The 17491-nt window shown below is 43.3% G+C and overlaps 1 protein-coding gene across 3 annotated transcripts; it reads right to left on the bottom strand.

Moving 5' to 3' along the window:
• Positions 1–61: 61 nt before the first annotated feature.
• On the bottom strand, positions 62–17484 carry LOC139389467 (mitochondrial sodium/calcium exchanger protein-like). Of its 3 annotated transcripts, none has more exons than XM_071136249.1 (15): positions 16931–17484; positions 12630–12782; positions 11581–11633; positions 11013–11070; positions 10739–10844; positions 10483–10650; positions 10088–10204; positions 9600–9668; positions 9371–9501; positions 9017–9158; positions 7091–7212; positions 6175–6328; positions 5985–6065; positions 5775–5839; positions 62–2230 (listed from the first exon to the last, which is right to left on the bottom strand). In XM_071136249.1, exons 1-15 carry the CDS (start codon positions 17066–17068, stop codon positions 2033–2035), a joined length of 1755 nt encoding a protein of 584 aa, XP_070992350.1. In that variant the 5' UTR covers positions 17069–17484; the 3' UTR covers positions 62–2032. The 3 variants fall into 3 exon arrangements, with proteins under 3 accessions (XP_070992350.1, XP_070992352.1, XP_070992351.1); XM_071136251.1 differs by having other exon boundaries at positions 17302–17447; XM_071136250.1 differs by lacking the exon at positions 11013–11070 and having other exon boundaries at positions 10739–10854; positions 16931–17461.
• Positions 17485–17491: the final 7 nt, after the last annotated feature.

The following is a 17491-nucleotide window of genomic DNA, read 5'->3' as shown; positions in this document are numbered from 1 at the left end:
ACTTGAGACTTTGGGCTCAGACTAGCCCTGAGATATGGCTATAGACAACACCTGGTTGTTACATGAAGGATGTTTTTATTTAGATCTTTAACAGAGACCATACACAATCAACATCTCAGAACCTACACGAGTCGACACGTAAGAACCTTTATTGAACCAGGGAGGCCTGGACAAGAAGGCAGCTACAAACAATCAATATATTAGAATTAAAACATACATCAATTCAACATGAAAAAAAGCATCTACACTCCTGTAACAATCTCCCTTATTTATTTGTTTTATTAAGTCAGTGGCCCTAACATATCTAGATGAAGCATTGGTTGTAGACTATTCCATGCCCCTGTAAGTAGCAATCCCCTAGCAGGCCCGGTAACTGCTGGCGGTGAAGGAGACCAGACTACAGAGTTAAAATGCTTTGTAGATGAACACATACAAATGTAGCTTTCTGCGCATATTAAGTGAGGTCCAACCTGCAATGGTGGGTGAGTGACTTGGCATTTGTAATAAAGAGTAAGGATGCATGACAGAGGAGGCTGCATGCATATACAACAAGTCACCATAATCAATTACAGAGAGAAAAGTGGCCTGATCAATCTTCTTTCTGGCCATAAGCGGAAAGCAAGCCTTATTACAAAAATAAAACCCCAATTTCAATTTAAGCTTCCTCACAAGATTATCCAAATGAACTTTAAAGGTCATGTCATCCAACCATATACCTTGGTATTTGTAGGATGACACTTTTTCAAAGGATAAGCCACCAGATGTGACAATGCTAACCTTCTCTGGCTGAGTGCTAGCTCTGTTAAAGGTCATGAATTTAGTTTTTTGTACATTCAATACCAGTTTGAGACCACAAAGGGAGGCCTATAGTGACTGAAAAGCAGTCTGGAGCTCTTCAACAGCCCGAACCAGAGAAGGTGCACATGAATATATGACTATCATCTGCATATATATGCAGCTTTACTGGTTGCATCCAATTTCCCAAATCATTAATACACATTGAGAACAACACAGGAGCTAAAATGGAACCCTGGGGCACACCTCTATTAATCTAGACTTGTGATTGTCAGCATGTACATATTGGTTTAGGAACTGTTTACTGCCCCGTTACCGAGTCTAGCTAGCAACAATTCATGGTCAACTGAATCAAATGCCTTTGATAAATCAATGATAAAAAGCAACATTGTGCTGCAGTTGTGGTACTATGCTCTGATCTAAAACCAGACTGAACCCCGCTCAGTATGTTCTCTTCAGTTAAGATGTTTAACTGAGTTCACTAGGGACTTGTGATCTACCTGGAGCTCAGTTCCTTTTAACACATATACACACAGTCCAGACAAAGTTCTCATAAGAGCATCCTTTACCAAAGGTGCAAATATCTATCAGGTGCAGTAATGTATTACCTCTATCATACATCTGTCATAGTAAAGAAAACTATTTCTTAATAAAACATTTTTTTAAACAATGTTTGAAGCTACTAAGTAAAGTAGCTTGTTTGGGGCCATCTTCAAATCATTTTAACATTTTAACAGCTGCGCCCTGCTGTTTCATGTTTCAGAAGTTGGAACTATATAGGTGCCATAAACGCATAGAGCACATTTGAGAATTTACTCACAACCATTACATATAGCAGTGTGTCTCGCTAAGATAGGAGACACTGCATTCACAGTGATTTAAAAGGAGACACTTTCCTAGTGCTACTACAGCTTTTATATTATATTTCTTCTCCTGGTTGGTATATGGGTTACTTTTGAAACAGTGTTGTGCTGCTTTCACATTAGATTCACAGGATGTTGCCTGTAAGAACAATTGTCCCTACAGTCATTTCTGTATAATTGTTTTGTGTGGACCCCAGGAAGAGAAGCTGTTGTCAAGTAACGGCTAAATATAAAAATACAGTCAGTGCAAACAGACTAAAGTAAAGCCAGAGGGGGATTTGCTCCAATTCAATTAAGGCCCAGTGTCATTGGCTTTAAATCACTCAGGTCTCAGACAGTCGTGTCAGTACTCACAGGCAGGTCCAAACCATCCCTTACTGGCTTCCGGTGTGGATAAAGCCAAACTCAGTGAGCAGCGCAACCAGGAGGAAGACCGCGTAGAAGAGCAGGAGGAAGATTCCATAGGACCGGCCCATGTGGAAACAGTGCAGAGGAACTAGGATGAAGGAGAGGACCAGAGAGAGACCCAGAGAACCTGCTAGAACCCAGGTCAACAAACCTGCAGGTTCAAACTAGGGGGTGGGGATTAGAGGGGGGGGGGGGGGGGGTTGAAATAGGGTAATACTAGTCCAATCATGTGGAAACTGAAAAAAGGTGTTGCACAGAGTTCAATATCGGCACGGCTGCTATTCTCTCTCATTGATAAACATTTTAATTTATTTCCTGATAAAACTCCTATCCTATGCACTTCAGACAAAGACATTTCTCTGGTCACTACCTTTCTACAAATGTTTATAACACCCAATTACAAACTCAGCTCATATATATATATATATATATATATATACACACACACACACACAGTTGAAGTCTGAAGTTTACATACACTTAGGTTGGAGTCATTAAAACTAGGTTTTTTAACCACTCCACAAATTTCTTGTTAACAAACTATAGTTTTGGCAAGTCAGTTAGGACATCTACTTTGTACATGACAAGTAAGTTTTCCAACAATTGTTTACAGACAGATTATTTAACATATAATTCACTGTATCACAATTCCAGTGGCTCAGAAGATTACATACACCAAGTTGACTGTGCCTTTAAACAGCTTGGAAAATTCCACAAAATGATGTCATGGCTTTAGAAGCTTCTGATAGGCTAATTGACATAATTTGAGTCAATTGGAGGTGTACCTGTGGATGTATTTCAAGGTCTACCTTCAAACTCAGTGCCTCTGACATCATGGGAAAATCAAAAGAAATCAGCCAAGACTTCCGGAAAAACATTGTAGACCTCCACAAGTCTGGTCCAACGCCTGAAGGTACCATGTTAATCTGTACAAAGTATAAACACCATGGGACCACGCAGCCGTTATACCGCTCAGGAAGGAGACGCGTTCTGTCTCCTAGAGATGAACGTACTTTGGTGCGAAAAGTGCAAATCAATCCCAGAACAGCAGCAAAGGACCTTGTGAAGATGCTGGAGGAAAAAGGTACAAAAGTATCTATATCCACAGTAAGACGAGTCTTATATCGACATAACCTGAAAGGCCACTCAGCAAGGAAGAGGCCACTGCTCCAAAACTGCCATAAAAAGCCAGACTACGGTTTGCAACTGCACATGGGGACAAATATCGTACTTTTTGGAGAAATGTCCTCTGGTCTGATGTAACAAAAATAGACCTGTTTGGCCATAATGACCATCATTATGTTTGGAGAAAAAGGGGTAAGGCTTGCAAGCCAAAGAACACCATCCAAACCGTGAAGCACGGGGGTGGCAGCATCATGTTGTGGGGGTGCCTTGCTGCCGGAGGGACTGCTGCACTTCACAAAATAGATGGCTTTCATGAGGAAGGGAAATTATGTGGATATATTGAAGCAACATCACAAGACATCAAGTTAAAGCTTGGTCACAAATGGGTCTTCCAAATGGACAATGACCCCACGCATACTTCCAAAGTTGTGGCAAAATGCTTAAGGACAACAAAGTCAAGATATTGGAGTGGCCATCACAAAGCCCTGACCTCAATACTATAGAAAATATGTGGGCAGAACTGAAAAAGCGTGTGCGTGCAAGGAGGCCTACAAACCTGACTCAGTTACACCAGCTCTGTCAGGAGGAATGGGCCAAAATTCACCCAACTTATTGTGGGAAGCTTGTGGAAGACTACCTGAAATGTTTGACCCAAGTTAAACAATTTAAAGGCAATGTTACCAAAAACTAATTGGGTGTATGTAAACTTCTGACCCACTGAGACTGTGATGAAAGAAATAAAAGCTGAAATAAACCATTCTCTCTACTATTATTCTGACATTTCACATTCTTAAAATAAAGTGGTGATCCTAACTGACCTAAGACAGGGAATCTTTACTAGGATTAAATGTCAGGAATTGTGAAAAACTGAGTTGAAATGTATTTGGCTAAGGTTTATGTAAACTTCTGACTTCAACTGTGTGTGTGTGTGTGTATATATATATATATATATATATATATATATATATATATATACACTGTTCAAAAAAATAAAGGGAACACTAAAATAACACCCTAGATCTGAATGAATGAAATATTCTTATTAAAAACTTTTTTCTTTACATAGTTGAATGTGCTGACAACAAAATCACACAAATATTATCAATGGAAATCAAATTTATCAACCCATGGAGGTCTGGATTTGGAGTGACACTCAAAATTAAAGTGGAAAACCACACTACAGGCTGATCCAACTTTGATGTAATGTCCTTAAAACAAGTCAAAATGAGGCTCAGTGGTGTGTGTGGCCTCCACGTGCCTGTATGACCTCCCTACAACGCCTGGGCATGCTCCTGATGAGGTGGCGGATGGTCTCCTAAGGGATCTCCTCCCAGAACTGGACTAAAGCATCCGCCAACTCCTGGACAGTCTGTGGTGCAACGTGGCGTTGGTGGATGGAGCGAGACATGATGTCCCAGATGTGCTCAATTGGATTCAGGTCTGGGGAACGGGCGGGCCAGTCCATAGCATCAATGCCTTCCTCTTACAGGAACTGCTGACACACTCCAGCCACATGAGGTCTAGCATTGTCTTGCATTAGGAGGAACCCAGGGCCAACCGCACCAGCATATGGTCTCACAAGGGGTCTGAGGAACTCATCTTGGTAACTAATGGCAGTCAGGCTACCTCTGGCGAGCACATGGAGGGCTGTGTGGCCCCCCAAAGAAATGCCACCCCAAACCACGACTGACCCACCGCCAAACCGGTCATGCTGGAGGATGTTGCAGGCAGCAGAACATTCTCCACGGCGTCTCCAGACTCTGTCACGTACTCAGTGTGAACCTGCTTTCATCTGTGAAGAGCACAGGGCGCCAGTGGCGAATTTTCCAATCTTGGTGTTCTCTGGCAAATGCCAAACGTCCTGCACGGTGTTGGGCTGTAGTAAGCACAACCCCCACCTGTGGACGTCGGGCCCTCATACCACCCTCATGGAGTCTGTTTCTGACCGTTTGAGCAGACACATGCACATTTGTGGCCTGCTGGAGGTTATTTTGCAGGGCTCTGGCAGTGCTCCTCCTGCTCCTCCTTGCACAAAGGCGGAGGTAGCGGTCCTGCTGCTGGGTTGTTGCCCTCCTATGGCCTCCTCCACGTCTCCTGATGTACTAGGCTGTCTCCTGGTAGCGCCTCCATGCTCTGGACACTACGCTGACAGACACAGCAAACCTTCTTGCCACAGCTCGCATTGATGTGCCATCCTGGATGAGCTGCATTACCTGAGCCACTTGTGTGGGTTGTAGACTCCGTCTCATGCTACCACTAGAGTGAAAGCACCGCCAGCATTCAAAAGTGACCAAAACATCAGCCAGGAAGCATAGGAACTGAGAAGTGGTCTGTGGTTACCACCTGCAGAACCACTCCTTTATTGGGGGTGTCTTGCTAATTGCCTATAATTCCACCTGTCGTCTATTCCATTTGCACAACAGCATGTGAAATGTATTGTCAATCAGTGTTGCTTCCTAAGTGGACAGTTTGATTTCACAGAAGTGTGATTGACTTGCAGTAACATTGTGTTGTTTAAGTGTTCCCTTTATTTTTTTGAGCAGTGTATATATGAAAGAGTACTGAAGCTAAGAGCAGACGTACCGTCACCACTGGCTCGTTGTTAAACATCTGCATCAGACAGCCAATGCCCACTCCAATCAGCATGTCTGAGAGGAACACGGTCAAGGCAGAAACATGATTCATACACATAGCAGAGGTACACACACACTCGCATTATTCTTTTCACAGTCAAAACACACACACTCCCATTATGCCTGCACAAACATGTCCAGAAGACACACAAAAGGATACTAAAGATGATTCCCCCAAAGCAGGCTGATATTGCCATCTGAGGGTATCCCTGGCGAGCGATGGTGACGTCAGAAAAACTATCTGGAAATAAACAGATTCAACACTACAGCAAGCAAGCAGTCTGTCTGTCTTCTGTTGAATGATTAGTAGGGGAGTGCAGATCACCTCAGTTTGTGTGTATGTGTCTCACCCCCTATGCTGTTTCCCCAGGCCAGCAGTGTGAGACCCAGTAAATTGTTGGACAGACTGAAGACCACACCGAGCATGTGCAGGATACTGACCACCTCCAAGGCCGCAGCACTGATCCATATCGCACTCACCACAAAGCCCAGCAGAGAGAACAGCTATGGAGAAAACCCACACACATCATACACACTCACCACAAAGCCCAGCAGAGAGAACAGCTATGGAGAAACCCCACACACATCATACACACTCACCACAAAGCCCAGCAGAGAGAACAGCTATGGAGAAACCCCACACACATCATTCACACTCACCACAAAGCCCAGCAGAGAGAACAGCTATGGAGAAACCCCACACACATCATACACACTCACCACAAAGCCCAGCAGAGAGAACAGCTATGGAGAAACCCCACACACATCATACACACTCACCACAAAGCCCAGCAGAGAGAACAGCTATGGAGAAACCCCACACACATCATACACACTCACCACAAAGCCCAGCAGAGAGAACAGCTATGGAGAAAACCCACACACATCATACACACTCACCACAAAGCCCAGCAGAGAGAACAGCTATGGAGAAAACCCACACACATCATACACACTCACCACAAAGCCCAGCAGAGAGAACAGCTATGGAGAAACCCCACACACATCATACACACTCACCACAAAGCCCAGCAGAGAGAACAGCTATGGAGAAAACCCACACACATCATACACACTCACCACAAAGCCCAGCAGAGAGAACAGCTATGGAGAAAACCCACACACATCATACACACTCACCACAAAGCCCAGCAGAGAGAACAGCTATGGAGAAAACCCACACACATCATACACACTCACCACAACACCTAACAGAGACAACAACAGTTATGGAAAGAAGGAATGTGTCTGTGTATGTGTTCTTACTGAGTGGTATGGCGGGGGGTGGTTGTTGGTGGTGGTGAGGAAGACTATGGCGGAGAGGAAGAGGCCAAAGAGCAACGTTAACGCCCAGACAGGAAACTGATCCTCGATCTGATACATCCCGTCTAGAGAGAGAAAGTGACACCAGTCCAGTGGGTTAGCCCACTTCTTCTGGAGAGGATGTCACATTTTACAGAATAGAGATTGAGGTTCTTTGACCACACACCCATACACAGTAGTGGTGCGCAGATCAGCTGTTTGTTCACCTGCACCGGCATGCAATTGCTAACAACACATCCGCAACCGCCAGACTATATGTGATAAAGTGAAAATATGAAGACCGCACCCAACCCTAACCCTCTAATATAGAAAATGCGCGGAACAATTTTTTGGCAGGGGGTACCTGATGTAGATACATTTCTGCTTATTTCTGACATTTTGGTAGGCTGTGTGTTAGTCAACTTGTCTATAATATATATATATATATATATATATATATGTAGCTTCTCTTCTGTCATTATATGTTGCCCCAGAAGACTAAATAAACTCTTGCTCGCCAGAATAATGTCAGAAATCGATAGAATGGATGTTTCAATCTACTTGACATTGGTAACGTTCTCGGTCATCTCTGATTCTTTCGTGGAGCAGTTTAGGGACTGGGGAGAAAATAAATTAACTAAAAAAAATGACATCAGTTTGACCAGTTGTAAGGAAATAGAAAGCTGTGAAAATGACCCAACAGGTTTCTGATAAGATTTCAGTTCGGCTTGGATGCACATTTTATGTGGTTTAAATACTAGCTTTTATGATACTGATCAAGATATCACCTCTACAGCAGTGGAATGGCATCAAACAACTGGAAACCATGTGTTTGATGTATTTTATACCATTCCACTAATTCCACTCCAGCCTATACCACGAGCCCGTCCTCCCCAATTAAGGTGCCACCAACCTCCTGTGCTCTACAGACTGTATCGAACTGCACTTTCATATTCTCTGAAGATGCTGAAAGAAATAAATCATATTTCTCCACTCCTGTTCCCATATCCACATGTTTCCTACATTTGGTGTATAATTTTACTGCAAGATAGCCTTAATATTAAAATAATTAAGCATATGTGAGAGGTTATAGCCATACAGTCAGTGTCCAGATTTCAGTTTCCATTTAACCCATCTGAACAGTAGGCAGTCCAGTTCCCTTGGTGTGCCATAGGCCTATTTGAAGTCCCTGTCTTGTGACTGTCAAATTTGTATAGGGCCTCACAATCACCACACAGCTGGCAATGCTGTCATCCTCTTAACACTTCACCAAATCTTTCACAAACATGACACAACACAAACTTTTTTGGCCCTCCTTTCCCTTTATTTTCAACTCTCCATTTCACAGTTTTTCTCTTAATAAAAACTCTGCCTCGGTGGATTGACATTAACTTTCTCTGCCTGTTCGCAAAAGCTATTTGGCATGCGTAACGCCTTGATCACACCGACAGCGTCACTGAGCAAAATGTTACACATCATCATCTGGATATGTGTGCAACAAAATTTCAACCTTCACCTTCTGCTACCATTTCTGTCAAGCCGTCTACACATACAGTTTGACGCATACGTTCAACGTAAGCACCACACAACGCACTGCAACTGCCTCTGCAACGCCATGCTGCCAGGCAAATGCAGTGTTCCATCGGAAATGAATGTACTTCTGGTGTACCAGAATGCAATGCTGCTGTCGGTGTGATCGAGGTGTAAAGCTTACACTTATGCACTAATACCAGATAGGTTTTTCTTTCACTATTCTAGGCTAAATGTGACCTATAGATATAAATAGCACAAGAATTCAACATTTGTGGATTTTTTAAGGAATGAAACCCAGGTGGGCAGCAGATAACGAGTTAACCTGCGCTTCACTAATACACAGGCATGTAGACTTACACTCTCCAGAACGGAAGGTGAGCACACACACCAGTGGTGAGGTGATCAGGTGGAGGCAGTTTAATGGTCTTCTCCAGTTCCTGTCTTCTTTATCAGGATCCACCACTGGAACAGTCAGCAGCAGCAGCACCTCCAGTGGCATCTGGTGGACAGGGGAGAAACTGCAGCTCAGTAACCACACATTCAAGCACACAATGATGCTCCTCCTGTCCAAATAAAAACATACGTCTGGTTCTGTTCACAACCCCTGTCATAACACTGACTCCTAATTATTACAGTTCTGCCAATAGAAAAGTGCAAAGACAAATTCAGATCTGCAAATAGAAAAACACACATAGAGTCATGCATGCACACCTTTAGTATTTTGATGGCCCTCCAGCGCCAGGACTTCCTCCTCCAGATCCTGCTGTCCACTGGGTTGAGAGAACTCAACAGGATGGAACTGGTTGATTCACAGTAGGGCAGCAGGGGACAGTACTCACTGTCTATACATGCACAAACACAAACACTTGACTGGATTGATTCTCATAGCACACCCCAGCGGAATAACTTAGTAGAATGTACACATGATTGTGGTTGTTACCGTAGTCCTCCTGGATGCTGCTATTAGATATAAGAATTGCCTCATCATCGGACTCAGACGACTGGAACTCTGCACACAGATATGACTGTCAGACACACACACACAATCTTGTACAGCTAACCTTGTGGGGACACACAATTCAGTCCCATTCAAAAGCCTATTTTTCCCTATCCGTACTCTTACCCTACCTCTAGCTCCTAACCCTTAATGTAATTCCAACCCTAACACTAATTCTAACCTTAACCCTAAACCCCCTAGAAATAGCATTTGACCTCGTGGGGACTAACAAAATGTCCCCAATTGGTCAAATATTTGTTTGTTTACTATTCTTGTTTGGACCAGAATAGTTAAACACGTCCACCAGGTGACACTCACTGTGTGTGTGTCAAATTAAAACACATTTTATTTGTCACATTTGAGTTATTTCACAGTTAGTGTAGACTAACTAACTAACAATGCAGAGTTTGTTGTGTGTGTGAGTGTGTTACCTGGTACATGTGTTGAGCTCTGGATGGAACTTCTGGTCGCTGAGTGTTTCTGATGACTGTAGATGTAGGCACTCGCGATGACTGTTATCACATACACCACATATAGCCCCAGGTACCCTACAGAGAGAAACAAACACCTTATTCTTATTTCACCCCATTCACCCCAGTGTAAACAGTCCTAACTTCTGAAGTGCGCTGAATACTGTGTCTAGGTCTGTAATATTTTGACTGGGTTCAAGCTTGAGGGACACAGAGGCATGACTGATAGATGAACCTGAAATAGAGAGAGGTTTGGTGTTGTGTAGTTCCCAGGGTAATGTTGACTACTACAACCATGACACAACTCTTATTCAACTCTAACGCAATAAGTCTAACCCAACTGTGTGTGTGTTTACCCAGTGTCTCTCCCAGTGATATAGTTCCTCTGTAGAGGATGATGACGGTCCAGAAGACAGCAGCCATGTAGAAGATGACATCACGCAGGAAGGGGCGGGACGCCACAGTGAAGGGTTTGACCAATGACACAGCCCCGGCAACCACAGTGGTTACGAAGATACCCGCTCCTATGGACGGAGGGAAAGAGGGATTAAAGGAGCAGGTCTACTCTGACTGAACAGTGCTTCTATAGCAAGGCGTTGTATGTGTACGTACCAAACAGTGCTCCTATAGCCAAGCCAGCAGTGTGTGGACGGGAGAAGGCCACTGTGGCACTGAAGACATCTGGGGCTCCGTTACCTAGCGCCAGGAACGTAACACCCTGACACACACTGTTAGGGAAAACACTTCTGGTGCTAGAGTAGAGTTTGTTTGTGAGTGTATTTGTGTGTGTGTGTCTGACGAGATGATAATTTAAGCAGATTTAAAGAAATATTCATGAAAATATGTTGATTGCGATACAGTGTGTGTGTGTGCTGTAGAGGGATACAGCCACGTTGTGTGTGAGTTGAAGGGAGGAGGAGATGGCTGAGAGGTTGGGACAGAAGCTGAAGATAGAAAAAAACATAGATGCGCCTTAAGTCAATCAATAGTTAACCTAGAACCCCCCAGCCTCAAACACACAGTATATAACAACAGTCTGGAGGACATTTGCTTTCTCTGTGATACATGTGATCAGTCACATGACCAAATCACAAACATTAAAGCAAGTCTCATCTCCCTGAGAGGAAACAATAACCATAACACACTCATCTCAGGTGGTCAAGTGACTAGGCCCATCCAACTGAGCACAGACGTCAATTCAACGTAATTTCATTGAAATTACATGGAAACAACATTGATTCAACCAGTGTGTGCCCAGTGGGATGTGACCATATCGCTATTGTAACCCTGCAGTCAACGAAACACAACCACAAACATCACTCGCTTTACAGCCAGCGTACAGCGAGAGACAGAGACTGTTACGAAACTCATGTTTTTCAGTCTTATAGAGAGTCTGTAAACTTAACTTACAGGCTGTAAAGACATTATAAACAGAGCATGTAAGTGACACTTACAACTTTGATGCAGTCAGTCCCAGAACTATGAACAAGAACAACAACCAAATAATCTGTAGAGAGAGAAGAGGGATAGAGATGAAAGATTAGTTCTGACATGGCCAAAACGTCAATGTTTAAAATATTAAATTACTTTTATATCAAATGGGCAGGTGTCGCATCTCTTCTTCCCCACAAATAACTAGTGTAGCCTCTACTACTAGGCCTACAGCCTGGGCCTCTGGGGTAACCCAGACTGGGTGGACACCCTGAGGACAAATCCTCAGTTAAACACTTGTCGTGGAAATGTTTAACCAAGTGAGAGAGACTTTGTAATTTCTTCAAACAATCATCTTTATTTAATAAGAATTGCAATAATGAAGCTGGTCAACCATACACTCTGAAGTGGAAGGCTTAGAGCTCAACCATACAAAAAAATACAGAGGTCTTACAGCAGACCTAATATAGCAGACCTAAAAATGTTTAGTCATGACTGGTTCCTCCCCTGCCCGGCAGATCGGGGCATCACAAGCTACCTTGTGTTCATCTTGTGGTTATGTGTACCAGGTGATGTTCACCCCCCCTCCATTTGGCTTAGTTTGTCAGAAGCAAAGTTGATTAGAAACAATAGCAAGTTTGTTCTGTTCCGCAGGCTCTCTATCTTGAGTTGCGCCATGTCCTTGACCACACACTCAGAGGGTCTTCCGGGAGCTAGAGGGGAACCATCCTTTTGCAGAAGCACAGCATTGGTAGTTATGAAAATCTCTTAGCAATGAGATATCTTACTATTGCCAAGCATAGTTGTTAACTATCAATATTCATACAGATATAATCAACAAAGCAGGTAAATATGTAATTTTTCCCTCACTGCCTGATTTCATGACTCTGTGTTTTACTGCATGGCTCAGTTAAAGCTGATGTAAATCCAGCTTTATTAGAGGAAGTTCTACTCAGAACAGAGGGAAGTATCCGTTACTAGCTTCTATTGAGGTTGCTTCAGCTTCCTTATTTCAATTTAAGTCATTCTGGGTAGTAAGAGCACCTGCTAATGACAAGACACACACACTTACACAGAGTGTGATGGTGAGGGGTGTGAGGTCGGGTGGTAGTAGACAGAAGGTCATCTTGAGGTAGTTGATGAAGCTGTCTTCCATACTGCAGTCTGGGGTGGTCTTCACAAACGCACAGCGATCAACAGCACTCAGGTTCATCACTATGGCACACTGAAAGACAAATGCATGCCACACACACACACACACACACTTCATCAATACATCACAGTGGAGAGGGGATAAGCTTACAAAGAAATAATGGTTAAATCTGGATACTGGCAACCATCATCTCTCACACTGAGCTCAACACAGACAGCTTAGCTGAGAACCTAATAAAAACAAAGCAGTGCTTTAAGGGAACAGAAGGCCTAGTGTTGTTGTGATTCTGGATGGCCAGATAGAGTAGCTTGCAACAATGACAAACATTCACTAGCTAGCTAACGAACAACTGTAATGATGTATTTGAGAGACAACAAGTGCTCATTGTGCAACTTATTGTTTTCATTAAACATTGGAGATGTTTCATGTTGTCAACAATCTAGGACAACCCTGTCTGTTTTACCCCTAGTAGCGCACATGTTGTTTTGTTGCTAAACAACCAACCCCTCTATACAGCCTGACATTGAAGGTGTCATAATACACATAAAACCATTTTTCCTATAGGGAAGTTTAGAAACACTTCCCTAATTTTAAGTGTTTCTAAAATCCCCTATAGGAAAAATGACTGGTGGAAATAACGATTGGAACCATTTAATTATTCTTCGATGAGGTTTAACGCCAGTTGGCATCCAATATGTTGCATTACCACCACCAACTAGACTTGAATACAACTCCTTTATACTTTGCTTGAACAAAATAAATAAACAAACAAATAGCCTAAAATCGAACACTATACTCAAACAAAAATAACACCACCCTACTCCACTATTTAAATATATTAAGTCCTACCTCAGGCCAACAACCTGAAAGGGTGGGACATCACCACTTAACACATTTATAGCAATGGTTATCAACTGTACTGCAGGGATGGAACGTAAGTCGCAGAAAATGGTGGTTGTGGTGGCAGCTGCAGAGAGGTATTTGGGTGTGTGAGGCTTGACATCAGAAGAGTGGCTTCCTGGAACTTTTCTGATGTCTTCTGAACCATTGCTATAAAATGCTAAAACTCCAATCTTACTGAAACATATTTCACTTGTTGGTTCATCCCTCTGTACTGGTACAGATCTACTACTCACACCACTCCTCTCAGGGTCCATCCCTCTGTACTGGTACAGATCTACTACTCACACCACTCCTCTCAGGATCCATCCCTCTGTACTGGTACAGATCTACTACTCACACCACTCCTCTCATGGTCCATCCCTCTGTACTGGTACAGATCTACTACTCACACCACTTCTCTCAGGATCCATCCCTCTGTACTGGTACAGATCTACTACTCACACCACTCCTCTCAGGATCCATCCCTCTGTACTGGTACAGATCTACTACTCACACCACTTCTCTCAGGATCCTCCCTTTTGACCCATCTTCCTCTACTTTCTTCACTGCCTCAGCAGTTGACAACTTCAGTTGACAACAACCCTGGAAACCTCAACCTGCCTCTCTCGCATGGGACATTTCTGATCCCCAGCCACATGGGCACCCCTACAATTAACACATACCACTACTTTCCCCAATGCTACACATTCCTTTGTCTCATGTCCTTCTGCACTCTTCTCACACCTAGGAACCTCCCTCCTACACACTTGCCCATAAGCTTGACACCTGTAACAACGTAATGTATTCGGCACAAAAGCTCGTACAGAACAACTTATATATCCTATCATCACTTTGTCAGGCAAAGGCTCAACATCAGAACTCAAAATAACAGACATTGACTCTTCTGTTTCAGCACTCTCATCACCCTGTCTGTGTCCCACCAAACGATGAGCATCACAAACACCCGGAATCTTCCCCATCAGTTGGTCAACTTTTACATTTACTGCTACCCCAGTAATCAATCCTTTCAATGGCACCCTTTTCTTGAGAGCAAAACAATTCACATTTCTTGCCCCCATTTGTTTAATGTGGAGTGCCTTTTCCCTCTGACCAGCAGAATCACAAACAATTATCACAAGACCACTTCTGGTTACCCTCACCGATTCCACAGCACCCAACTCTGTTTTCACCCACCCTGAAACCACAAATGGATCACCCAAAAGGCAAGGGTCCACTTTTTCCAAAAACTTCAATCCTACTGTCACAGACTCATCTTTATCCTGACCCTTGGTGCAAGCCTCAGGCTCCGAGAACTTCACCACACCTACCACCTCCAATACTTCGCCCTCATTCACTTCCATTTCTCCTCCTGTCTTCAGCTCACTCTGCTTACACTTTCTGCCACTCTTCTTTAACAAACCATCTCCCTTTTTTCTGCCATTTTTAACCAACAAGCTCACAGTCTTCCTTTCTCTCTCTCTCTCTCTCTCTCTTAGACCTCCTCTGCCTCTCTTTTTCCCTCCATTCCCCCTCCGTATTCCAAATATATGTCTCCTTATGATAATACTGCACTTCTCCTGACATACATCTTGTTCTTGCTTTCTCAATGGACAACATTTAACCACTGTCACAATCTCAGTACAATCAGCACGAACCCCTTGGGATGTCGGATCCATTTCCTTATTTGACTTCTAGGTTTTATGGGTATTATGAGTCATACTGTGGTACTCTATTGGGCTGGTGAAAACAATATAGGCGTATTTACTTTGTGCGGATAAAGGAAAGAGGAGAGCTATTCTAGATTATTGAGATGCACCCAAAATGTCCATTTTTAAAAAGGAAGTTTTTTTTGCTCATATACACCAATCACGATCAAGTGAGATCAATTTAAAAAAGCGCATGTTCACGTCTTATGCTAATTGGAAGAGTAGCTGAGTAACGCTGAACTCAGTTTCTCTTATATCAAGGCAGAATTTAGTATTGATAACTGTTTGCGAGATTAGCAACAACATTGAATCACCATCAGTCAATGATTCTGAAAACGCTTACCTGTACCAACGTTTGTCCAGTAGAACTGCGGAAATTCATACTTTTAATAAAAACTTGTATCGACTACAACCACAATTTTTCTTCTTTCGTTGCTCAACCCAAATGAGCTTGTGCCAATTTATTCTCCCTTTACGTAGTATATCAAGGCCGCTATGTGTCAAGTTGAGCAACACAAACAAGGAAAAAGTCGGTGGTTGTATTCGATACGTTTTATTAAAAGTATGAATTTCAGCACACCTCGGAAGGACCGCAGGTGTACAGGACAAACATAGGTACAGGTAAGCGTTTTCAGAATTTACATTTTTACAAGTATCGATTGCTGATGATTCATTGTTGTTGCTAACAAATCGCGCGACCAGTTATCAATACTCAACGCCTGTATATAAGATAATGGAGTTTTCCGCTCTATTTGAAGAGTTGCACAGTTAGCCGCACATCACCCCAAAACAATTTGAGTTAAAAGTCAGACTTATGGTTGAAATCTAATTAGATAAAAAATAGAAAAGTATGTGGACACCCATAAAATTAGGAGATTAGGCTATTTCAACCACACCCGTTGCTGACAAGTGTATAAAATTGAGCACACAGCCATGCAATCTCCATAGACAAATATTGGCTGTAGAATGGCCTTACCGAAGAGCTCAGTAACTTTCAATGTGGTACCTGCCCCATGAAGCAACGTCAGCACAATAACTGTTTGTCTGGAGCTTCGTGAAATGGGTTTCCATGGCCAAGCAGCCGACACAAACCTAAGATCACCATGCGCAATGCCAAACGTAAACTGGAGTGGTGTAAAGCTTGCTGCCATTAGACTCTGCAGCAGTGGAACTGCGTTCTCTGGAGTGATGAAACACGCTCCACCATCTGGCAGTCCAACAGACAAATCTGGGTTTGGCGGATGCCGGGGGAACGCTACCTGCCCCAATGCATAGTTCCAACGGTAAAGTTTGGTGGAGGAAGAATAATAATCTGGGGTTGTTTTTCATGGTTCGGGCTAGGCCCCTTAGTTCCAGTGAAGGGAAATCTTAATGCTACAGCATACAATGACATTCCAGACAATTGTGCTTCCAACTTCGTGGCCATTTCCTGTTTCAGTTTGCTCTTGTGGTTGAATGGAAGCAAGTCCCCGCAGCAATGTTCCAACATCTAGTGGAAAGCCCTCCCAGAAAAGTGGAGGCTGTTATAGCAGTAAAGGGGGGAGAAACTCCATGTTAATGCTGATGATTTAGAAATTATATTTGACGAGCAGGTGTCCACATACACTACATGACCAAATGTATCTCACTAACCTTGTCTGTGTTTCCCTGATGGAACATCGCGAAGTGCGTGCCCACCATAGTACCCACGGACGAGCGCAGGTCAGCACCGTCAGGGGATCGGTCTGGAGACGGAACTACCCCGGTACCAGACTCCGGAGCCCAAGCCATAAATATATTGAAAACACAACAGCAGCAACATGGAGATAAAAACAACCCGAGATTTCATAATTTACTCCGTTCAAGGATTGCGTCCATTCCGAGACTGGGTGCGTTCGGTTCAGATCAAACCTAAGAATAGAATACTGGGGACGAAATGAAAGTGTCACTAATTGCTGTAAGCTAAATGTTGCAATGAAAAGTTGAAGGCTGCCTGATCAGCAAGAATTAACAGATTGACCAACCCTTTGTTACAGCCACCTCTGTTATGTAGTCGTTACAAATATACGCGCAAAGCTCTTCTTCTTGTAGTTGTTGACACCATTTATGTTTGAGTGTTCGCAAAGTCCGTGAACATTATGTACAAAATCATCTGACTCGCGGACTCTCCAAGCCTGCGTCATCAGTGTTACTTCCTTAAAACACGTGACGTCC

The sequence above is a fragment of the Oncorhynchus clarkii genome, chromosome 30 (assembly GCF_045791955.1).
Source record: "Oncorhynchus clarkii lewisi isolate Uvic-CL-2024 chromosome 30, UVic_Ocla_1.0, whole genome shotgun sequence".
Taxonomy (NCBI): Eukaryota; Metazoa; Chordata; class Actinopteri; order Salmoniformes; family Salmonidae; genus Oncorhynchus; species Oncorhynchus clarkii.
This window is presented reverse-complemented; position numbering and strand designations above follow the sequence as displayed.